The 24,885-nt window shown below is 39.5% G+C and overlaps 1 protein-coding gene across 1 annotated transcript in view; it reads left to right on the top strand.

Moving 5' to 3' along the window:
* TOP1 (topoisomerase (DNA) I) overlaps window positions 1-24,885 on the top strand; it is an 89,431-nt gene that overhangs the window by 14,631 nt on the left and 49,915 nt on the right. The window contains exon 3 of the mRNA XM_021078395.1: window positions 16,800-16,902. Within this exon, the coding sequence (XP_020934054.1) occupies window positions 16,800-16,902 (103 nt within the window). The remainder of the gene's footprint in view (window positions 1-16,799; window positions 16,903-24,885) is intronic.

Raw genomic sequence — 24,885 nt, forward strand, 5'->3', positions numbered from 1 at the left:
TTTTTAGAAAGAATGAAAAACAACTGACAAAGTACATATCTCACCAGTGAGAGAGTTAGATAAACTTGGGTTCAACTCTTGATAGTTGGATGGCCTTGAACAGACCACAGTTCTGATTCATTTGAAGCCTATAACTAGTTTTGTAGTAATTCAACCTCTTAGTGTTCCTTGTTTTTGTTTTTTTCACAAGGCCTATGGCTGGGCCCCAATACTTTTTCGATACTTGTACTTCCTTATAGTTAGGAATTTGGAGTGATTCATCATGGGAGCATAAAAAAGAGCCAATTATATGATTAACACTTGAAAGTCTTCTAAAGAACATGTATTTATTCAGGCTTACACTTTCTATAGCTAGTTACCCAGAGAATGACCTGTGCATTTCAAGCACTGTAAATAGTGATATTCTAGACAAAAAGGGCCCCTTGGTTGATTTAGTAATAGGATTCATGAAGCAACACATTCACATACTTGATACCTTTGTAGCCCAGATAAGGTGCGGACTTGGGGCCATTTCAGGCCCATGCCCATTGGGAATAGGCAGCTTAGGTTCTAGCGAAGGCTGGAGGTTTGTAGCCACTTTCACTAGTTCCCAGGGCCCACTTAACAGAAGCAAAAGAGGACAAGCCTACAGGAATGGGCCTGTCCTAATTGAGCTGGCCTGAGAAGGTACATTTTCAGGTTAGACAAATCCTTTTTCCCTTTTAAGTTTTGCCTCCTGGGAAAAGAGAAGCATTTTCAACGCAGAGATGTCCTTGTGAAAACAGTATTCACTACAGAAGAGTATGTAAAATGCAAATAACCATCTTAAGGATCTTATACTTATTAATTACTTTCAGAGGTAAAAATAAAAAATTCCAACTTTATCTTATATTTAGAGAACAAAGATGAGTTAGTAAAATGGGATTTGCTTGCTATACTTCTGAAGCTTAAAATAACTGCTCTAATTTGACTTAGACCTCGGTAGACTAATACCTTCATTGAAATGTTCTCTGGGCAGTACTCATTGAACCTCTGATTCTTCAGGAGCTCTACAGAAGTGGACTGCTTTTCAGATGGCAGCTTAGCCAGGCAAACTTTGGCTGACCTCAAGGAACTACACAGCGTTAGTGTCTTGCCATGTAGGGAAAAGGCCCCAGACTGGGCTCCAGCAGAGGGGAGTTGCTGATGGAATGGAGAATGCTAGGAGAGGAATTAGGACAATGGAAGGCTCAGTCCTGGCTTTGTCAGCTGTGACAAGAGCAAATCACACCACATAGTGCCCCACTCATGCTCCTCTGCTAGTAAAAGGAAGGTGTTGACCTGGATCCAAGATTTTCAGTTAGCATTGTCCAATAGAATTTTCTCTCATGACGGAAATTGTTCTAGATCTGTGCCATTCCACATGGTAGCTTCTGGCCATGTGAGACTGAGTGCTTGAAATGTGGCTAGTGTGGCTGAAGAACTTACTTTTCAAATTTCATTTTATTTAAAAGTAGCTACATGTGGGGAGTTCCCATTGTGGCTCAGTGACAATGAACCCAGCTAGTATCTGTGAGGATGCAGGTTTGATCCCTGGCCTCACACAGTGGGTTAAGGATCAGGCATTGCCGTGAGCTATGGTGTAGGTTGCAGACATGGCTTGAACCCTGTGTTGCTGTGGCTGTGGCATAGGCCAGCCGCTGTAGCTCCAATTCAAACCCTAGACTGGGAACTTCCATATCCTGCAGGTGTGGCCCTAAAGAGCAAATGAATGAATGAATGAATGAAGCTGCTACATGTGGCTAGTGGCTTCATACTGGCCCCCGCAACTCTAGATTAAATTTAAATAAGAGCGCAGAGATTCAACATTAGGTTTTGCTTGGAATATGAGTGGTTGGGGCTCTTGGGACTTTAAAAAGCCAAAACAGGTATGAATTTGTGTTATGAGTTTGCGTAACAAACTTTCTTCTGTATGTGTACATTGCCTTATCCTGGGTGATGTGCTAAGAGGACTTATGACTGGTAAGTGAAGTTGAATTTACTAAATCAATTGGAAAGTTCAAACAGCTTTCCATCTTCCTTGACCCCTTTAGTGTTACACAGAGATGAACACTTAGGAATTCCCGTCATGGCGAAGTGGTTAATGAATCCGACTAGGAGCCATGAGGTTGCGGGTTTGATCCCTGCCCTTGCTCAGTGGGTTGACGATCCGGTGTTGCCGTGAGCTGTGGTGTAGGTCGCAGACGTGGCTTGGATCCAGCGTTGCTGTGGCTCTGGCGTAGGCTGGCAGCTACAGCTCTGATTAGACCCCTAGCCTGGGAACCTCCATATGCCATGGGAGTGGCCCTAGAAAAAGCAAAAAGACAAAAAAGAAAAGAAAAGAAGGGAGGAACCATCTTTCAAAAATGAGAAATACAGTATCACTAAAATAACATGAGAAGAAAAAAAAAAGTTAAAAAAAAAACATTTAAAGTCCTTCGGATTGAATAAATTTTCATATCTTAGCAAACCCTGTGGATAGGTCGTTTATTTTGTAGGTAGCAAAATAGATTAACCTACATTACACCTGTGTATACTTTACTGATCACTATCCTTTAAAATAGTTGGTTTTAGCCCACAACTTCATTTCAAATTGCAAATTTTTAGCACATTGCTATAACAAGAAGTTAATTCTTGTTAACTGTTTTTTTCAGTTGTAGTCAGTAGTAAGTAAATGTCTGACTATAAGTGGTATAGAATCTAAGATTGTCCAGGCAAGCAATCAGTGCCCAAGAGGTTAACTCATTCAAGGTGTTGCTTATAGTAAAAGCACATCAGAACTTGGCTTCTGCACCGGGGGTCATTGTCATGCTCATGGTGAACATAGTGAGTGTTAACTTCTAAGTAATCTGGCCCACAGCTAGCTAGACAATCTTAGTCTGATGGAACAAAGTAGGATTTTGTAGCCTTGACCATTGGCATACAGTGACCATATGAGGTCTCAGAAAATAGTAAGTTGCTGAAAGACCAGGGAGAGATCCAGTATCCTTCATCTTTAGCTTCAAATTATGATCAGTTATTTTTGGAATGGGAAGATGAAGTAGAATTGCCGTAAAATAAATTGCTGATTTTTTTGAACCTTTACTATCTCCACTTTACTTTTGAAGAAACTGAGGCTCAAGACTATGTAGTTTGTAAGTAGTAAGCCACAGAGCTGGGAGGCTAATCTAGGCCCATCTGATGCCATAGTTTGAGTTCTTTTTTTGTTTTGTTTTGTTTTTCCTTTTTAGGCCCTGCAGCATATGGAAGTTCCCAGGTTAGGGGTCGAGTCAGAGCTGCAGCTGCTGGCTAACACCACAGCCACAGCAATGAGGGATCTGAATCATGTCTGCGACCTGCAGCACAGTTCATGGCTACGCCGGATTCTTAACCCACAGAGCAAGGCCAGGAATCAAACCCACATCCTCGTGGATGCTGGTTGGGTTCGTTGCCCCCTGAACCATTGCAGGAACTCCTCATAGCTTGAGTTCTTCTTAAATATGACACAAAATAAGTAAAGGGGAGCTGGGGTGACCAGTTGCCTCCTGGGAATTCTGAGTTGTGGTAGAGTAACCCATGTAGTATCAGACCAAGTACTTTTATTTCTTGGAGTACTTGCCTTCATTTACAGTGTATCCTTACCAGACTAATGTCATTGACTAGTAGGCTCTGCTGTACTTTAATATGTAATTGTTTCCCTGTTAAGGAATGCTTGCCTGCTTGTGCAGCAAAGACCCCTGGAGAATTTATTTGTTAGCAGTTCATCTGTGCTTGGAGCCACTTACTCCAGAAATGAGTAAAACCTCTATTTATCTCTTGGAGTACTCAAGAAGAAGGATCTTTTTTGTTAACCAGGAATTAACCTGACACAGACACAACCCCCACCCCTTTATTTTAGAAGTGTCTCTGATCTGCTTATTTACTGAGAAGTTTCACTGGAGGTGGTTAGGGTTGTGTGAACAAGTATGGTGTTGTTCCCACTTCAAGGGAGATAAATAACTAGCTTGCTGCTTAAGAAGCAGAGTTGGCAGTGGGTTCAGCCTTGGCCTCTCCTTCAGAGTTCTTGTTCATATGACTGACTTTGTCTAGTTTTGCAGAGCAAGTAGTTTTTAACCACTTTTAAGTTAAGTTGATTAATGGCCATTCATGGGCTGTTTGAAGGTAGGAGAGAACTGGGAGTCAGGCTGAGCATGGGTATCATTCAGGGGAAAGGAAAGCCTTAGGTGAAGCAGGGAGGATGTTCTTCACTTACAGACCAAGGTTCAGAACAGCATTACTCTCTCTGTGGGGGTATTGAGGATAGTTTCTAGTCACCATCAAGTAATTGTAGGGTTCTGCAAACTATGCCGCCTTTTGTATGGGCCATGAACTGTGAATGGTTTTAATATTTTTTACTAGTTGGGGAAGTTTTTAAAAAATTATTAAATATACCTGAAACTGATAAAATAGGTCAGTTATACTTCAGATTTAAAAAAGAATATTAGGAGTTCCCTGGTGGTTCAGCAGGTTAAGGACCTGGCATTGTCACTACTGTGGCACAAGTTCGATCCCTGGCCCAGGAACATCTTCATGCCATGGGTATGGCTACTCTGTGGCTGCTTTTATGTTATGGTAACAGAGTTGAGTATTTGCTACAGAGGTTATGTGGGCCACAAAGGCTGAACTATTTTTTCACCTGTCCCCTAAAGAAAAGTTTTGCTACCTCTTGATTGGTGAGTAGTGCCAGTTGCTTACCTGACTGACTGGTGGTTGTATGTAGCACAGGAACCTTGAAGAGCTTGTTTCATCTAACTCGGTAGCCTTTGGCTCCCAAAGGAATCTGTATAAGCCAAGTGTCAAAAGTTTTACTGTGACCGTGCAGCTTCCTTAAGTCTTATTTCACCTCTTTTCTAGTCAGTTATCTTCCTAGCTGAGTCCCAGTGGCAGGACTCAAGTTAACCTCTCACTAAGCATGGCTCTATCCTGATGTCCAATCATCAAAGAAGAATTTTATTCTAAAGGGCCTGACTAGACCCTACTTATCTAAGTTGGGGTAGCTGTGCACCCCTGATGTAACTCTTCCTTCTTCCTCTCAGATAAGGACTGGGAAAGTGGCAGGTGAAAACCTCTTTCTTCGACAATTGTAGAGGCTCAATATTCTCAGCTGTAAATTAAAAAAAAAAACAAAAAACAAACAAAAAAAAAACCAAATCCCAGAGACTGACTCAGCACTTTGGGCCTGCCTTTTAAAGGAACAGAGAGGCCCAATTAAAATAGAAACTGAAAATAAAATCAATAGCATGTCCATTGTTATAGGCAGGTGGCTGGTTTTTGTTATTAATCATTGCTCAAAGGACTAAGAAACAACAGAGCAGCGTTTTTCCAAATATGTTTCTAGATTATAGTCACCCAGAGAGGTTGTGTTAAAATACGCATATCTGAGAATGATCTTATTCCCAGGTCTCATACACAGGAAAGTTTGAGAACCACTGCTCTCAAGCATTTACAATTTTTTTCTTTTTATCCTAATTCCTTTGAACTAAAACAAATTTTAAAGGTCATAGAATTCTTGGGATTGGAAGTGTAAGGGGTCATTGGAAGTCACTTTACAGATTAAAAAACTGAGACCAGAGCAGAGAAATAAATTACTTAGGACCCTGTCATGACGTTGCACACTTTTTTCTTTTTTTTTTTTTTGTCTTTTTGTCTTTTTGTTGTTGTTGTTGTTGTTGCTATTTCTTGGGCCGCTCCCGCGGCATATGGAGGTTCCCAGGCTAGGGGTTGAATCGGAGCTGTAGCCACTGGCCTATGCCAGAGCCACAGCAACGCGGGATCCGAGCCGCGTCTGCAACCTACACCACAGCTCACCGCAACGCCGGATCGTTAACCCACTGAGCAAGGGCAGGGACCGAACCCACAACCTCATGGTTACTAGTCGGATTCATTAACCACTGCGCCACGACGGGAACTCCTGCACACTTTTAATATAACCAATTGATCCCTGGGAATGAGAACCGAAGGAAGAGAGGAAGATGAACTTGAATTTAAGGAGCATATTGGAAGGAGTAGGATGGGAGAGAAGGTTATAAAACAGGTGCTTACAGGAAAGGGCTGAAAAGACAAACGAAGGTAATTGTAGTGTTGTAAAAGCATAAAAGGAGTCCAGCTTAAATGCGGAAGTGGACTGGAGAGAAAACATCCTATGATCATTTAACCCTTCCTTTGTATGGGATTGAGGACTAAAGCAAACCAGTTGGCTGTTTCATGTTGTGTCTTTACCATGGCAAGGACATGGAACAACATCTGGCCACTAATCTTAAAGAGTTGCTGATGTTTAGGACAAAGATAGGTTCTCGTAAGTGTTTTAAAGTCAGTTTGTGGCATTTCTTCTAAACGTGGACATTTGGGAAAATGTTGTGATAGGTTTTAGAAATTTGAAATTGTGTTACAGAGCTGATAAAAACAAAATGGAAAATGCTAGGCTTCTGTCTTTGAGCAACTCTTAGTCTTTTAGTGCAATGTACTACTAAGTTTCTGATGATGAAATTTTACCAGATATTGAATATTGAGGAGAAAAACTTAAGTACTTTACAAAATACTTGGCAGTCTTTATCTGATTGTTTGACCCTTTCTTTGACTTGGCCTCCATAACTTCTTTTCTAGCTGCAGCATTAAAGTCTGATTCTGGAACTTCATGGGGCCAAGTCCAGGGAAACTTGGGAAACTAGAGTAGTTATGGAGACCCTATTGTCCCCTCCCTTCTCAGAGTTACTCGTTAAAGCTGGTGCTGTTGGGAAGCCTTGGGGTGGTTACGATGCTTATTAATGGACTTCTTAAGGCCAGAAACTTGGTATCGTTTCCTGCTATATTCCCATACCTAGAACGATACCTGACACAGAGTGGCTGCTAAGTATTTGCATGAATGAATATTATGAACTCCAACTTTTTTAAGGAGAGAAGAGCTACTCATACTTTTATCTTCTCAGCTGGAATTGTTTTGTGTGTATGTTATTAGCTTGAGAGTACCCGGTTCCCTTATGAGGAAACTCCATTAGTTTAAATAGTGAACAAGTCTGTTCATGACAAAAGGTCTTGTTTATATACAGTACACATCTGGGGAGAACAAATGATAATTTGGACTTTAAAAATTAGAAACGTTTCTAGTGCCTTCTCTCATTCTTGAATTTTGGAGGATTTTCTTTAGATTGGAATCCTCCCAACATTTTTCTTTTAAATTCCAGAGCTCTTTGAACTTTCAGCTGGAACAGCCTCTGTCCTGCATACTTTGAAAAGCTATTAACTATGCCCTGGAATTTTGGAAATGTTCTCAATGAGAATCACTGTAAAATAATGATAAGGACTCTTTCATAGGCTACAACTTGAAATCAGCCACCATTAAGATGGATCACAGCCTGGATTTCCTGGATTGAAACTAGACCAACATTGGCAGAGTCTGAATTTAAACAGCTGTGATGGGGAGAGGGAAGGGTAGAATTCTTTCACCCCTCAACCCATCCACTTCAGTGACAGACTTTCAGCCTTCCCCTGCTTTTAGTTTAGCATTAAGTTCCTGAGGAGATTCACACACCACTGATACTGACCACACTCCGGATGCCAGTCTTTATCATTGAGACCAGCTTCTTATCTGTCCTAGGCAAAAACAGTCTTTTAAAGTGTTTGAATGTACTGGATATAGAGTGTTAAGTAGAAATGGGGATTCTGTTTAAACTGCAGCTTCTGGGAATGTGGTATCCATGGGTTTTTGAAGGTCAAGGAAAAAGGAGAAGATGCAAGAATTTATCCCAGTAGAAGTGACTTAATAAATGAGCAGGTGATAAATATATTCTCTAGAAAATGAATTTCTTCACCCAGTGTTTTCACTCAGATCCACTGTCTGCTTTTCTGATGCCCTATATATTTGTGTGTCAGAGATAAGCAGAGGTTATCTTTATTTATTTATTTATTTATTTGCTTTTTTTTTTTACGGCTGCACTAGAGGCATGTGGAGGTTCCCAGGCTGGGGTCGAATCGGAGCTACAGCTGCTGGCCTGTGCCACAGCCACAGCAACTTGGGATCGGAGCTGCATCTGTGACCTACACCATAGCTCACAGCAACGCCATATCCTTAGCCCAGTGAGCAAGGCCAGGTATCGAACCTGCAACCTCATGGTTCCTAGTCAGATTCATTTCTGCTGTGCCACGATGGACACTCCAAGCAGAGATTATCTTTGACAGTGTTTTTTGGGTGTTTTTTTGTTTTTTTGCTTTTTTAGGGCCATACCCATGGCAAATGGAAGTTCCCAGGCTAGGGATCAAATCAGAGCTGCAGCTATTGGCTTACCCCTTAGCCACAGCAACCAGGGATCTGAGCCACGTCTGTGACCTGCACCACAGTTCATGGTGATGCTGGATCCCCAACCCACTGAGCGAGGCCAGGGAGCGAACCCACATGGTCACGTATACTAGTTGGATTCGTTTCCACTGCACCACAATGGGAACTGCCAACAGTGTTGTATTTTGAGGTCCTCTTTAGGGAAGGCAGCTTTTGGTTGAATGACATTTCCCCACCTCATCCTTCACACGCATAACTATCTTTGGAGGAGGAGCCCATCATGTCATACAACTACTGCTGTCTCAAAACATGTTGTCAGCGGTAGGGGTAAACAGGTCTGCCTCAACATGGCAAAGGGTTATTTATACCAGAAAAGTCTGTCTTTGTTTTTAAGGAAGCAAAGGACTCTTCTCTCCTGCCCCAGTCTGATTACCCTAATCATTTAGAAAAATGGTGGAGTTGTAAAATCCTTGACAATCATGGAATAGTTGATAAAATGATCAGTAATTTTTGCCAATTTCTTGGCCTTTACTCTCTTAAGAAAGTGTAAATGTGCTTGGGTTGAATTGTAGTTGCATTAGTGACCCTGGATGGAATAGGCTTGACAACACTATTAACCACCTGCTGATTGCCACTAAACTCACACATGTATTTCTATCTATGGGTGTTAACTGGTGTTATTAGTGTATCCCTTAAAACCTGTAGGTTTTTTAGGCTTCTGGGTTCAGGATTGTTAGATCAGGCCAAAGTTTCTTTTTTCATAAGTGCTTTCTTTCCAGAGCTGCATTCAGGAAAGAATATCAGACAGCCTTATATTCATCATTGGCTGGTTAGGCAAAGTGAATGGGCATGGTTGCTGCCTTAAATGCATGTGTAACACCCAGACTTTAAGTTATTTGGAATGATTGGGTAGGTTCATTTCAGTTTCATGTAAACTAACCATGGAGAGGGGTTTCAGTAATAATTGTACCTTATTAAGAGTTATCACCATGTTTGGAGTTTCGGGGAGATATAGCCAGGTATTCCATTACAGCCAAACACAAAGAATTTTTTTTTTTTTTTTTTTTTTTTTTTGTCTTTTTGCTATTTCTTTGGGCCGCTTCCGTGGCATATGGAGGTTCCCAGGCTAGGGGTCGAATTGGAGCTGTAGCCACTGGCCTACGCCAGAGCCACAGCAATGCGGGATCTGAGCCGCGTCTGCAACCTACACCACAGCTCACGGCCACGCCGGATCGTTAACCCACTGAGCAAGGGCAGGGACCGAACCGGCAACCTCATGGTTCCTAGTCGGATTCGTTAACCACTGTGCCACGACGGGAACTCCACAAAGAATTTTTGATTGAATTTTGAAATATGATCTTTAAAAGTCATTTAAATTTTTTGAGCCCCAGTTTCTTTATCTGTAAGAGAGGGAAGTTTACTAAGATTTTAGGTATCAAGTCAATGACGAACAGATGAGAAGCTTTTAGGGGGGCAGGGGCTGGACCCACAGGGTACAGAAGTTCTCAGGCCAGGAATCATATCTGCACCACTGCAGGGACCTGAGCCATAGCAATGACAACACTAGATCTTTAACCCACTGTGCCACAGAGGAACTCCCAGATTTGCAGCCTTTTTTTTTTGAGGTTGCATCCACATCGTATGGAGGTTCCCAGCCTAGGGGTTGAATCAGAGCTACAGCTGCCAGCCTGCACCACAGCAACACAGTATCTGAGCCACATCTTCACCCTACACCACAGCTCACAACACCAAATCCTTAACCAATGAAGTGAAACCAGGTATTGACCCCACAACCTCACGGTTCCTAGTTGGATTTGTTTCTGCTGTGCCTCTATGGGAACTCCCCAGATTTGAAGCTCTTAATCACTAACCTATGTTACCTTCTTATAGACCAGTAACTAAGTGACTGTTAACCAGGATTACCAAGTCAGTGGTAGAACAAGGATTTGAATCAGGTCTTTTTCACTCTGTTGGACCAATCTGGTTCCTCTGGCTTCCTTCAGAGGCTGTTTCCAACATTCTGTGCTCATCTGTGACATCTCTAATCATCGTTAGGGTTTAATCATGATCTTTTGTGCTAACTGCAACATACTTGCACATACTTAACAAGTGTTTTGTGGACTTGGCTTCCTTTTTCATGTAATTTGTATATATGTGTCTGGTTTCCCTGTGAGGAGTGAATTCTTCATCTTATGCCTCGTTTGATACTGATTTGGTCACTTGGGACTGGCTCTGTACTTGGTTTCCAAACCTGCAGCTTCATTGTCATCTAGACCAGCTTTCAAATACTTTATAACAGTTGGATGAAGTTTTGCTGGATTCCGAGTTCCCGTCTTGGCGCAGCGGAAATGAATCCGACTAGGAATCATGAGGTTTCGGGTTCGATCCCTGGCCTCGTTCATTGGGTTAAGGATCCGGCGTTGCTGTGAGCTGTGGTGTAGGTCGCAGACGAGGCTTGGATCTGCCATTGCTATGGCTGTGGTGTAGTCCGGCAGCAACAGCTCTGATTAGATCCCTAGCCTGGGAACCTCCATATGCTGCGGGTACGGCCCTAAAAAGACAAAAACAAACAACAAAAAAAATTTTTCTGATTTACTTGGTACTGAAGTTTCTTGTTCCTAAGTATTTTGTTTCCCTTCTGTCTAAGCAGAGAGTTAGGACTCTAAAGCTACAAGCAGTAGCTTTTGGGACACATGGTTTAAAGAGGCCCATAATGTATAACTCTGGGACTTTATTTTCTAGTATGATTCTGACAAGAATCAACGCTACCATTTACTAGCTGACAGGAAGTATCTGTCACTTAATTTTACTCAATCATGACAAGATATGTTTTTCAGCAACAATAACAATAGTAACAGTAACAATAATAATAATAATAGATAGTTGGCTTCACGGCTCATCTGTCAAGAAGGCCCTTTCTCCTCCTACCTTTCTAACTCCCTCTTAAGTCTGTTGGAAGACGTAGCTCAAACATTGGAAACAAAAGAGGCAGGTAACCAGATTCATTATTTTTATTCTTAAGACTTTTTTTCGAAATGCCCATAATCCCACTGCCTTACTACCCTTACTGGAAAATAGCAGCAACGTAGATAAGTAGAAAATTCTGTCATCGTGAAGAGTTGAGGGTAGTGATGCCCACATGTTTAATGTGTAGAAATTTAGGAAAATGTCTATTGCCTTTCTAAATATAGGAGCATCATGATTCCATACAAACACTTACTTTAAGGTCAGTCACTTGACATTTTGAAATTTGAGGGGGTAGGAAAGGATTTTAATCCATTTCAGCAAGTCTAAAATTAAAGGTTTCTTCTCTGCTGACCTAATTTTCTCTGCCCTCACATATGCATAGACCATAAATTTTCTGCCTTGAAATTGTATCTTGAAGCTGAATTCCTAGATACAGATTGCTGGGTCAAAAGAGAGTAAGTTAGTTTTGTTAGATATTGCCAAATTCCCCCTCTCTGGGATTTATGTAAACCATATGCACCTCTTCAGAGATGTTAAGAGGCAAAAATGTGTATTAGATTTGATGAAATCAGTACTGTGCAGAGCTGCAAAAACGAGGTGATTCGTAAAGCGTACTCCCTTGTGGAGAATGCACCCTTAGTAAGAGATAACTCTTACTCCTGTGTAAAGTGGGAATAATATTTATCATAAGTTGTAAGAAAATTGAATGACACAGTGTTTTTAAGTACTCTAGCATGATAGCACCTATATTAGTGCCCCTTTTCTCTTGCTTGCCAATGGCTATTTGGGTTCATATCATAATTACCTTATTGGATTATAACTCCTTGAGGGCAAAGTCTGTCTGATGAATCTTGAGCAGCATAATTTGGATTTAAGAACATATTTAAAATGATTGTAAATTGAGTTAGCTCTCAGAGTATAATTCTGCATCTAGTTGTAAAAGGTTGTTGGGTTTTGTTTGGTGTTTTTTTTTGTTTTTGTTTTTGTTTTTGTTTTTGTTTTTTTTGTTTTTTTGGGTGAACATTATCCATCAAGTCATTGTGTAAATGCTATCCAACAACTATTTCTGCCTTAGGCGGAAACACTGATACTTATCTCTTTTGTTTTTTGGAAGTCTCTACTTAAAATCTTTGTTAAACTTCAAGGAACACCTTAGATAATAATAATTAGGAGTTCCTATTATGGCTCAGTGGGTTACAGACCTTACTAGTATCTGAGAGAATGCGGGTTCAATCCCTGGTCTTGCTCATTGGGTTAAGGATCCAGCATTGCTGTGAGCTGTGGTGTGGGTTGCAGACATGGCTCGGATCTGGTGTTGTAGCTGTGGCATACCCCTAGCCTGGGAAATTCCATATGCCGAAGGTGGGGCCTAAAGAGCAAAAACAAACAAAACAAAACAATAATTAAATATATTGATTCCAGTTCTCTCTGTCTCTCTCTATTAATTTACTTATCTATCTTTAGGGAGTAACTCTTTTTAAGTTAAAAAGGAATTAGTTGTTAACCTCTTCTGTCTTCTCTACGCTGCCTTATTTTAGGGGTCTTCCTCCCATATCTTTGTCTTGAATTTTTGAAAGCTAGGATTTGAAGCACTTGTTATCAGGAGGTTATTAGGTGATCCACATTCGCAGTGAATGAGGTTTTCTGGTGATTTAATATGCTGTGGTTTGCACCTTTTCATTTCTAATCTTTCAGTCAAGTTCAACACATTTCTTTTTGCATTTAACAAGTACTTGAGATCCTTTCTCCAAAATGTTTAAACAATATCTATTCTTAGATTATTTCCCATTAAGGGGAAAGAGTATGTATTACAAGTAATCTTCAGGTCCATTAGTATGCTGTCTACAAACATTTTCACAGTGGGAGATATGGATCATTGTAATCTTATTGGCTTCACTTTTTCACTTACTGGCTTCTCTTCAGACCAACATCTTTAGATGTTCCAGTGTTACCTTATACACAGTATGACTTCAGATAGTTTCATCATTTCTTCAGTCTTTTTGTTCTCCTCATCTTTGTTCTGCATAGCTTTCCTTTGTCTTCTTGCGGGGCACCTTATTCTCCTAGTTACCTTGACCTAAAGTCATTGAATCTTTGATTCTTCCCCTGCATTTACTGATGACACCTACAGTGAGTTCGTGGAACTGGATTCTACTTCCATTTCTTCAAAATGCTTTTACATTTTCTCCTTTCTTAGCCCTTTTGCTATCACTTTTTTCTAGATTGCTTCAAAAACACTAGCTAGTTATTTTGCTTTTACCTTCTACCCACACTGCCCTTCAATTAATCTTCCTTAAGTTTGTCTTTTATTTTGTTCCTTTTCTGCCTGAAGTGGCTCCTTGTCATCCTGAGAGTAGGACACCCTGACTCTTGGGTTAATTTTATCTACCAGACTTTATCTTTTACTGCTCCTTAACACAAATCCTTTCTTGGATGAGGCTAGTCTTCTCCTTGCTGTACCTTATATAATAAGAAAAAAATAAGGAATGGGAAGGATGAAGCTTGGTGTTTAGCTTTTTTTTTTTTTCTTTTTCTTTTTTGGCCACCCTGCTGCATATGGCATTCCCAGGCCAGGGATCAAATCTGAGCTGGAGTTGCAACCTACGCCATAGCTACGGCACTGCACCAGGCTGGGGATTGAACCCATGTCCCTTCCACTTCAGAGATACTCTCGATGCAATTGTATCACAGTAGGAACTCCTCGACTTTTTATTATGAAAAGTCTTAAGCGTATTTAGGTAGAGAGTAGTATAATGAACTCTTACGTATCATTCTCTTGCTGATCTTGTTTTATCTATCCCTGCGCTACCCCAATTTTATCTTTTTGCCTGAGAGTATTTTTAAAGCTAATTCCAGACATCATTCACATAGAAGTACTTCCATATGCATCTTCAAAGGTTATTTATCTGTTTACCTAGTGGAGATCATCTCTATGGTGGTTTTCCTGTCAGTTGATAATTTAGTTTGTTTACATACTTTTTGGTGTTCAGGAGACTATTTTGTCTCTGTCACTTTTCTTCAGAAGTCCCAGCTTGCCTTGTGGAGCTATACTATAGCCATTCAGATATTTGAATAAGTTGTTGTATATGAGTATCTGTCACAGCATACCTAGCACAACTTGAGGATGTAGTAGACATGTAATAACTTCTTTCTGAATTAGGGACACTTGGGGTTCAGATCTTTGACTTACATATTATTTGCATTAGAGGAATTTTCAGCTAAGCTCTAAGTTTCTTATCAGACATTTTGGTTTTATGTTTTTGGGTTAGCAATTGCTTTAAAAGAATTGGGGACCTGACTTTAAAAATCAGGTTCGACGTTTTGTGACCTTAAAAATTGATGTTATTGGCAGACTAGTATTTAAAATTTACCTGGAACTAATTTCTTCCCTTCCCTTCCCACCCTACCCCTCCTCTTCCCTCCTCTCTACTTCCCATTTTTTTGTGTATGTTTTTAGGGCTGCACCTGTGGCATATGGAAGTTCCCCAGCTAGGGGTCGAATCAGAGTTGAAGCTGCCCACCTACGCCACAGCAGCAGCGTTGCTGGATCCAAACCTCATCCTAAAACCTACACCACAGCTCACAGCAACACCGGATCCTTAACCCACTGAGCAAGGCCAGGGATCAAACCCATGTCCTCATGGATACTAGTTGGTTTTGGTACCACTGAGCCATGACTGGAACTCCTTTTTCTTTATTTCTTATCCAAGTATAGTTGATGTACAATGTCATGTTAGTTTCAGGTGTTTAGTACTGTGAGTCAGTTATTTATATATGTGTGTGTGTGTGTGTGTATTCTTTTTCAGATTCTTTTCCTCTATAGGTTATTATAAAATATTGGGTATAGTTCTTTGTGCTTTACAGTAGGTCCTTGTTGGTTATCTATTTTATGTATAGTTGTGTGTGTAGGAGTTATCCCATCCTCCTAATTCCTTCCCCCTTTCCTCTTTGGTAACCATAAATTTGTTTTCTTTGAGTCTTTTTCTGTTTTGTAAATAAGTATCATTTGTATCATTTTTTTAAGATACCATATATAAGTGATGTGATTTTTGTCTTTCTCTCCCTGTCTTACTTCACTTTGATAATCTCTGGGTCCAGCCATATTACTGCAAATGGCATTTCATCCTTTTTTGTGGCTGACTGATAAATACACTTCATCTTCTTCATCTCTTCATCTGTCAAGGACATTTAGGTTTCCTCCATGTCTTAGCTATTGTAAGTAGTGCTCCAATGAGTATTGGAGTGCATAGATCGTTTCGAATTATAGTTTTCTCCTTATAGATGCCCAGGAGTGGGATTACAGGATCACATGGTAACTCTATTTTTAGTTTTTTAAGAAAATTCCATTCTGTATTCCATTGTGGCTGTACCAGTTTACATTCCCCCAACACTGTAGGAGGGTTCTTTTTTCTCCACACCCTCTCCAGCATATATTATTTGTAGATTTTCTGATGATGACCATTCTAACTGGAGCGAGGTGATTGATACTTTATTGTAGTTTTGATTTACTTTCTCTGATAATTAGCAGTGTGGAACATTTTTCATATGCTGGTTGGCTGCCTGTATGTCTTCTTTGGAGAAATGTCTGTAGCTCTTCTGCCTATTTTTGATTGGGTTATTGGGAGTTTTTTTGATGTTGAGCTGTATGAGCTGTTTGTATATTTTGGAAATTAAGCCCTGTTGAACACATCATTTCCAAATATTTTCTCCCATTCTGTAGGTTATCTTTGTGTTTTGTTTATGGTTTCTTTTGCTGTGCAGAAGCTTTTAAGTTTATTTAGGTCCCATTTGTTCATTTTTGTTTTTATTCCCAGTACTCTAGGAGACGTACCCAAAAAAATACTCCTGCAGTTTATGTTAAAGAGTGTCGTTTGCTTTTGTTTTCCTCTGGGGTTTTATAGTATCTGGTCTTACATTTAGGCCTTTAATCAATTTTGAGTTTGTTTTTGTATCTGGTGTTAGAGAATGTTCTAATTTCTTTCTTTTATAAGTACCTGTCCATTTTCCCCAGCACCACTTATTAAAGAGACGTCTTTTCTCTATTGTATATTCTTGCCTTCTTTGTCATAAGTTAATCGACCATAGATGCATGGGTTTATTCCTGGGCTTTCTGTCTTGTTCCATTAATCTATACGTCTGTTTTTTGGTGCCAGTACCATACTGTTTTGATTACTGTAGCTTTGTAGTATAGTTTGAAGTCAGGGAGCCTGATTTCTCCAGCTGCATTTTTCTTTCTCAAGTGGAATTACTTTCATTTTATCTCTTACTTGGTTTTCTTTGTCTTTAAATGTAGTGCTTTTTAGTGAATTAATATTGCTACTTTAATAAGTATACTGTACTTTGCAAAATATAAGCCTTGTAGCTTAAAAAAATTTTTTTTAATTATGAAAATGACTTATCTTGGGAAAAAAATTAGAAAGCAAGTTGAAGTATACACCCAGAAACTCAAGTTGCTCATAAATTTACCATCTTGACCAGCCTATCAAGGTAGGTGGGCGGGAGATAGTTTATGACTCCTTAACTGACTCATCTCTTATGGTTGCAGATTCTCATAAACACAAAGATAAACATAAAGATCGAGAACACCGGCACAAAGAACACAAGAAGGACAAGGAGAAGGACCGAGAAAAGTCCAAGCATAGCAACAGGTAAGAGTTGAGCCAACAAGTCCCTCATCATTCAGCAATGGGTTGACTGTGGCTTGGCTCACCTGGAATATGCCTTAACTTGAACCAAAGGCAAATAGCATGGATATTGAAGTAAGCGGAGGCTTTGATTCCAGAGTTGCTAAAAGGATGGCCTTGATAATTCAGCCTGTACCAGGGATGTCATTGTTCAGATCAGGATGTATAAAACAAGTATGGTGAATCGTTAACACATGATGGCATTTAATCATGTGTCCAGAGAGCTTGCTTTTATAAAAGGTGACTGAATTGCAGGCTTGATAGATACATATTTTTCTTCTTCCTGTACTTTAAAGGGTATAAATTTAAAAATTCTTAACTTAGGCTTCTATGGTCTGTGAGCCCTTGAAATCATGTGCAAAAGTTTGCTATAGAGATTTTCCTGGAAAGAACATTCCTAGCTTTTTTCAGTTTATTAGAGGGGTTCACCTCTCACAAAAGCCAGTGACTGCCAATATAAATGAAAAGCAGAGAGTTCCCTGGTGGCCTAGCAGGTTAAGAATCCAGCATTGTCATTGCTGTTGCATAGGTTTGTTTCCTGGCCCAGGAACTTCTGCATTCTGTGAGCATGACTAAATAAATAAATAAATAAAACTCAGTAGTGCCGCCCTCTAATATCTAAGAGTGATCAGAAAGGTGATTTTCTGTTCATTTTGCTTCCATTTTTTTTTTTTGTGTAGGACACAAATGGTTAAGCCTAAAGACTTAGGATATCTTTGAATATAGGACGACTTGTTGAAAATGAAGACTTACATTTTGAGTTAAAGACAGTTGTTGGTGAGAAAGCCGTATAGTATTCCCATAGTGGCTTACGTTTTATTAGAAGGGAACATAAAGTTCTGTCATTTATTGGAACAAATGCCTCTAGCTTAGAGTCTCTGAGAAGTACTTCATTAGGTTGGCTTATTGTTTGTACGTAAGTAAAGTGAGAATTGCTTTCTAAGTTTTTTTTTTTTTTTTTTAAATGAATTGTTAAGTTTTTTTTATTTATTTACTTATTTTTGGCTTTTTAGGGCCGCACCTGTGGCATATGGAGGTCCCAGGCTAGGGGTCAAATCGAAGCTGTAGCTGCTGACCTACACCACAGCAACACCAGGTTCGAGCCACATCTGTGACCTACACCACAGCTCATGGCAATGCTGGATCCTTAACCCAGCGAGGCCAGGGATTGAACCTGTGTCCTCATGGATACTGGTCAGATTCATTTCCTCTGAGCCATGACGGGAACTCCCTAAAATATTTTTAATGAAGGTTTTAAATGAACAAGTCTTAATGAATCATTAAAATAACTCAAATAATTTAATTTCCTCTAGTGAGGATGTTTCTTTACGAATTATCTACCAGTCTTATGGTCTCCTCCCACACACACTCATTTCTTACTACTTGATTATCTAGTTTCCATTTTCATTAGTTTGGTGAATTTAATCTTAGTAGTTGAATCCAGTCTCAGTTCACATGCATCTTTTCTTCTCCAGTTTACAGATGTCAGCCTGTATTAATATCTACCAAAGTAGATTTGAGAGCAAAGAATATTGCCACAAATGAAGAAGTTCATTTCATAATGGTGAAAAGGGAGCAATTAATCAGGGGGACGTAAGAGTTATAAATATTTATATACTGATATAAGAGTATAAAGTGAAAACTGATAGAACTTCAAAGAGAAATAAGTAATTCATGTTTTTGGTTAGATTTGACTACCTCTTTCTCAATTGATGGGATAATCAGAGGGAAAATCATCAGGATGATCATAAGGATCATCGACTAACCTAATTTAATTGACATTTGTAGAATGTTACACTCAACAGCGAGATACATATGGAACATCTGCCAAGATAGACCATATTCATCTCCTTGTTCCACTTCAGACTGATTCTCTAACGGTCTTTGGCTCTCTTCTTCTACCTCTCTTGCCATTTACCTTTCTCATGTTCTATTTCTAGTCTCCCTGAACTTTTTAGCTCCTCAAACACAGCACATCTTCTGAATACTTCTAGGTTTTAAAATATGCTGTTGCTGATTCTGGAATATTCTGTTGCACTCTTAATAATGTTCTTTTAGTTGCAGCTTAGAGTTTGCTTCTTTCAGGTATCTTTCTGCCCACCGCCCTCATTTTAAGTGCCACTTCTATGTATTCTTTGGAACCTTGAATATATATCCCTGTTAACAGTAATTACCAAGTTGTGGTGCTGTAATCATTTCTTGTCTATGTAAAAAAAAAAAAAAAAAAATGTCCTTTTAGACTCTTGTGGTCCTTGGGAGCAATGTTAGGGTTGTTGTGTTCGTTTTACATCCTCAAGGCTTAGTATGGTACTTGGCAGATAGGTGGTACTTAGTAATATATGTATCAATGCGTGGCTGGCCTGTGGTTGCACCAGTTACCATCTTCTCTCTCCTTTTCACATATTCTCAATATTCTATAGGATAGTTCCCTTTGGCCATTACACATTGCAGACACTTGTTTGTGTGTGTTTGTGGTGAAATATGCATGACATACAGTTTGCCATTTTGAAGTGGCATTAAGTACATCCACCATATTGTACAGCCATCATCACTTTCTGTCTGCAAAATTTTCCATTCTTGATGCCTCATGTAAGTAGAATCTAAATATTTGGCCTTTTTTTGTCTGTCTCATTTCCCTTAGCATAATATTTCCAAGCTTTATCCATTTTGTTGAATATCAGAATTCCATTGTGTATAAATAAAAACTATAAAACAATAATATTTCATTGCATGTCTCCCAAATTTTAAAAAATTCATTCATCTGTTGATGGATAGCTGTTTATCTTGCTTGCCATGTTTATGATATGCTAGTTGATGTGAGGTGCCAGAAGAATATGAGGTAATCTTGACTGTGAATAACTTCATCATTTGAGGGAAATGCTTATAGATCAGATGAAGAAATACTAATTTTTATGTTACTTGAAATCTGTCCAAAAAGACTTTAAATTTTTTTATTTTTTAAATTTTTTGGTTGGGCCCACAGCATGTGGAAGTTCCCTGGCCAGGGATTGAACCTGAGCCACAGCAATGACAATGTGGAATCCTTAGCCACTAGGCTACCAGGAACTCCCAAAAAGTTAATATTTAAAACGTAGGCTTTTAAAAATGAATCTCCTCTTCTCTGGCATATCTTATACTTCACTAACCCTACTTTGCAATTGTGATGGGAGAAAAGATTAGGTAGAAATGGCATGAAAGCCTTTAGGACATAAATTTGGCCCTGTCCTGCTTTACCAAAATCTCCTTATTAAAAATAAATGATGTAATTTTGGCATTATTTTTCTTGGGAAGTCCACAGTGGTTTTTTTCCCCCTTTGTCTAGGAGAAGGCCTCCTTTCTGGTCTGTCTGTTCTGGTCTCATATGATCTTGACTAGATTACCCAACATTCCTCAGCTGAGCTTTCTCATCTTCCTTAGTTTCCTTGTGTTAATACAGGCTTCAGAGGGCACCCCGGGAGTCGATAAGGATTAAAGCTCTTTAGCTGTGAACTGCTCCACAAATGTGAGGAGATGATATTTTGTACATCTTTTAAAAGCATACTTTTTCAGGATTATAGCATAGGCAAATTTAGGAATATGCTCTATGTAATTTTGTGCCTTTTAATATTTTCTTCATTGCTAATCAGAATACTTGAGAAAATAATAGCCTGTTTGCCAAGAGGCTTTGGAAAAACCTGGCCTGAGTTTCTGTTTACACATGACTAAATCTAGCCCTGGCTCTCTAATTCACATGTGAGTAAGTTTAAGACAGTTTAACCAGATGATGTGTTGTAAGCGGACTTTTAAATACTTCCTGTTTTGACCTCTACTGACACACTACCTCTTTGCAACAAGCAAGTATATTGGTTATGGTCCAGTGAAATCCTGTACACTATGTTCCTTTTTAAGTAACTTCTGATCTTTTAGTTTTGAGTTTTTCTTCATTTTTCTTCTGTAGTACATTAAGGAAGTCTTGAGGATTGTTTTGTCACCTATGAAGCCCAGAGTAATTAAGAGTTAGCATGTTCTGTTTCAAAATGCTTCATTTTATTTTAATACTTTGCTTATCAACCCTGCCTAATTTTTTGGCCATTTATTATGAGGAAATAAGTTTTACACTAAATGCGTTTCTGTGTCCCTTCCTTCTCTGCTAGATTTCTAGTCATTTCTCATTAGGCTGCACTGAGAACCCAAATCCAGGAGGCCTCTTTCTACTGGATAGTAACATGTGCAGCACACCTGGAGTGTCAGAGAATGGGAAACCAGTCATTTTGAGATGAGATGGGGTTTAGACCTACTTCTCAAGAGATCCCATCTTATTTACATGCTTTCAATTTTTTTTCATTTTTTAAACAATTTTTTCTTTCTTTTTTTTTAGGGCCACACCTGTAGCATGTGGAAGTTCCCAGGCTAGGAGTTGAATCAGAGCTGCAGCCACCAGCCTATGCCATCGCCACAGCAATGCCAGATCCTGCACCACAGCTATGGCAAAACCAGATCCTTAACCCATTGCCCCACAGTAGGAACTCCTCTTTTTCCACTTTGGTTAAATGTTGATAGCAGAACTAGTCTGGTGAAGCTTTCAGGTTTGTTGGGGGAGAATTTAATGTAATTATGCAGATAAAAGCTCTTTGGAAACTAACATACTCAGTAATTGAGATGATGATTACCACAAAGCCTGGCAGAATATCACTCAGATTAACTGAAGCTATTGGTTTTGGTAGTTGAATCTAATGTATTAGTTACCTACTGATATCATTTAATTTGATGTACTAGTTTTCAGTGATATCTAGCCCTATTATAATGACCTAGCCTTTTTTTTTTTTTTTTTTTAAAGATTTCATAGTGGAAAGGGTATTTGAGCTAGCCATGGAGAAAGATTTTTAAGATCTTGACAAGGAAAGTGATGGCTAGAAAGAGTAGCATTCCAGAGAGTGAGAAAAGCATAAACAAAATATGGAGGCATTATACTATACTTTGCTCTGGGAGAAATCCAGTTAGGTAGATGTCTGGGTTAACAGGATGAGTTAGAAAATGAGCCCCCTCCCCACAGTGGCTCAAGGTAAAACTGTTAAATAAAATTTCAAGAAGCTGGCACTTGATTCCAAAGGGAGCAAGAAGCCATTGAAAATAGTTGAGAAAGGAACTTCTCACAAGTGGAATGATGGATCTAAGAAAAAGGATTCCCCAGCTTGGATAATTGAGTGACTATCTTATTAATAGAGATAGAGAACTTAGGGTAAGAACAGGGGTTTAGGATATGTATTGGCTTTGACATCCTTAGGCACATCCCTTTGTACTCTCTAGACTGCAAAGGACTCTGACTTTTAAGATTCCATTCAACTCAGAAGTTTTAATAGTTCTTGTGATTTTGTTCAGTAACCAATAATGATAATGAGCATTAAGAAATTTCCATTTCTTAGAGCCTTTCAGAAACTAGCTGCTGTGTGTTCTTTTACAAGAGGCAACTTAGGAATTCACTTAGAATTTTTAATTTAACAAACTTCTTATTTTATTTTATTTTGGCTGCACCTGTGGCACGCAGAAGCTCTCAGGCCGAGGATTAAACCTATGTACAGTAGTGACAATGCCAGATCCTTAACCCACTGAGCCACCAGAGAACTCCAGCAAACATTATTTAAATTTTTTTTTTTTTTTTTGCTTTTTAGGGCTGCAGGTGCAGCATATAGAAGTTCCCAAGCTAGGGGTTGAATTGGAGCTTCAATTGTTGGCCTTTGCCACAGCCACAGGAATGCTGGATTCAAGCTGCATTTGCGACCAACACCACATCTCATGGCAACACCAGATCCCCAACCTACTGAGCAAGGCCAGGGATTGAACCTGTATCTTCATGGATACTAGTCGGATTTGTTTCCACTGCACCACAACAGGAACTCTCAAACATTAAACTTTGTCTGCTTTCCTTTGAAGGGCCATGGATTTTCTCCTTCCACAGCTTGTAAGCTTTCTAGGCTCTCCTATAGGAAAACTCTGTGACTCCCTGGGCTGCACCCTGCAGGGGTCTGCTGCCTTTGAGAAATGGGCAGAAAGTTGGAATTAGTTTGATCTCTTAATGGCTAGGTCCTATTCTCAGAAGATAAAGAGGCTCCTTTTACCCTTAGCAGTGTTTCATTTTTGCTTTGTTTGGGAAATAAGGTACCGAAGTGGGCATATTGAGTAGGAGCCAGATTGCCAGAGTTTTAAGTCCTAGTTGTGTTGCTCATTAGATGTATTTCCTTGGGCAAGTTATTTAACTTTTCTGCTATCTCAGTTGCCACATCTGTAAAATGAAGATAAAATCAAGGTACTTATCTCAAGAGTTTTGATATGGGGATTAAGTTGCATAGAAGAGTGTCTGGCCCTTAGTACTTTTCAAGTATTTGTTAAATGCTTTTCTTGGTGATAGAAGGTAGACCACTGTTTTTGTTTTCTTTAACAAATTTAAATGGTTTTCCATAATCAACATCTTAGCTTCCCAGAATTTCAGACACAGGTTTTTTTTTTTTTTTTTTTTTCCCCCTAAAGAGGCAGCAAATGTCTTCATGGGGCAGAAGGAAAATATTTTTCCCTCCTGGCTTCCGACTTCCATCCTCTCTCCCACCCTTCTGCCTTGGTACCTTAGGGGAACCCAGGTCAGCCCTCTGTTGTCAGTTCAGCTCCAACAGGAGTCACAGACCAAAGCCTTTACTATCATTGCTTCAGAAATATTGTAGTTTACTTTTTTCCTTAGTGGAGTTTTAGCTAATTGAAGCATAAGACAGGCATGAACACTTGAGTAGCTGTATTTTGGCCTTCAGTGTATCCCAGACTAAACTCATTCTTAAAAGGTATTTGTTCTTCAGGTCGTCGGGTTCCTTCCTTATTAAGCCTTTTTTCTAGTTTATTTTTCTTATTTAGCGCCACTAACATTTCTTCAATATTGCAGTCACCTGTGCTGCTGCCCTTAACTGGCCAATATGGTAATCCTCATTTTGTGATTTGGATATATTGTGTCTATTGTCTATGGAGAAGTTGCAAGGTTAGTTTAAAGACATGGGTAATATCTCTTAAAACAGGTAGTCAACGTATGAACTTCTTTTCTGTGCTGATCAGAATTTCCATCATCTCACTGTCGTCAGTGGAAAAGGTGCTGCACTTTAAACCACTATGAAAGTCAAACCAGTTTTAAGTCTTTTGGAAAAAGAGGTACATGTTAGGAAATCCTGAATGATGATGAGTCAGCCTAACTGATCCCAGATTGGCTGTGTTTTCTACCACTGACCATATTCTGCTTCTAACTTCTATAGCACAGCCTTAGACATGCTTCTTTATCATAGGACTTTGACCCCTAGGCACATCTGTTCCTTACTTCAGGTAGATTCCTAGGAAAGACTGGCACTAGGGCTTGTTCTTTGGCAGGACTCTTATTGGTGTGAGGTTATGGACCACAGGGTAGGACTCTTGGTGCTCTGCTGTCTATTTCTGGAGACAGGGACAGGAATAGCACCTCACAAGTAGATAGGATGTTAGCATTGTGTTCAGAGACCTAATAGGGTCTCATAAACTCAAATTTTCTAGCAGTCCCCGGTGGAATGACTTGTACCACAAGACATTCCTTAACTCCGCATCATCTGAGCTTACTTACTATAAAAATCCAAATTTGCTCTCTTATGTCTTAGCAGTAGGGAGTAGAGGAGAGTGAGTTTCCTTTGGAAAGTCAAGTTGATAGTTTCATCTCATTCTGGTCTTTGTGATTAATTGTGGCCTGCAAAGGAGTTACAACTCTAGCAGGAGCTTTGAATTTCCTGAATTGACTTTTTTCTGGTTAGCTCGTGTAGTCTGGGTACTATCTCATTGCCATGTCGTTTGTTAACTTCTTTTCCCTGATCTCTGTTTGATGTGGTAATGAATAGCAAAGCTGAAAATTGGAGGCCTAGGTGTATACTTATGGTACCCATGCTGTGATTGCCAGAAGGCCAGAAAGCCAGT

The sequence above is a fragment of the Sus scrofa genome, chromosome 17 (genome assembly GCF_000003025.6).
Source record: "Sus scrofa isolate TJ Tabasco breed Duroc chromosome 17, Sscrofa11.1, whole genome shotgun sequence".
Classification (NCBI taxonomy): Eukaryota; Metazoa; Chordata; class Mammalia; order Artiodactyla; family Suidae; genus Sus; species Sus scrofa.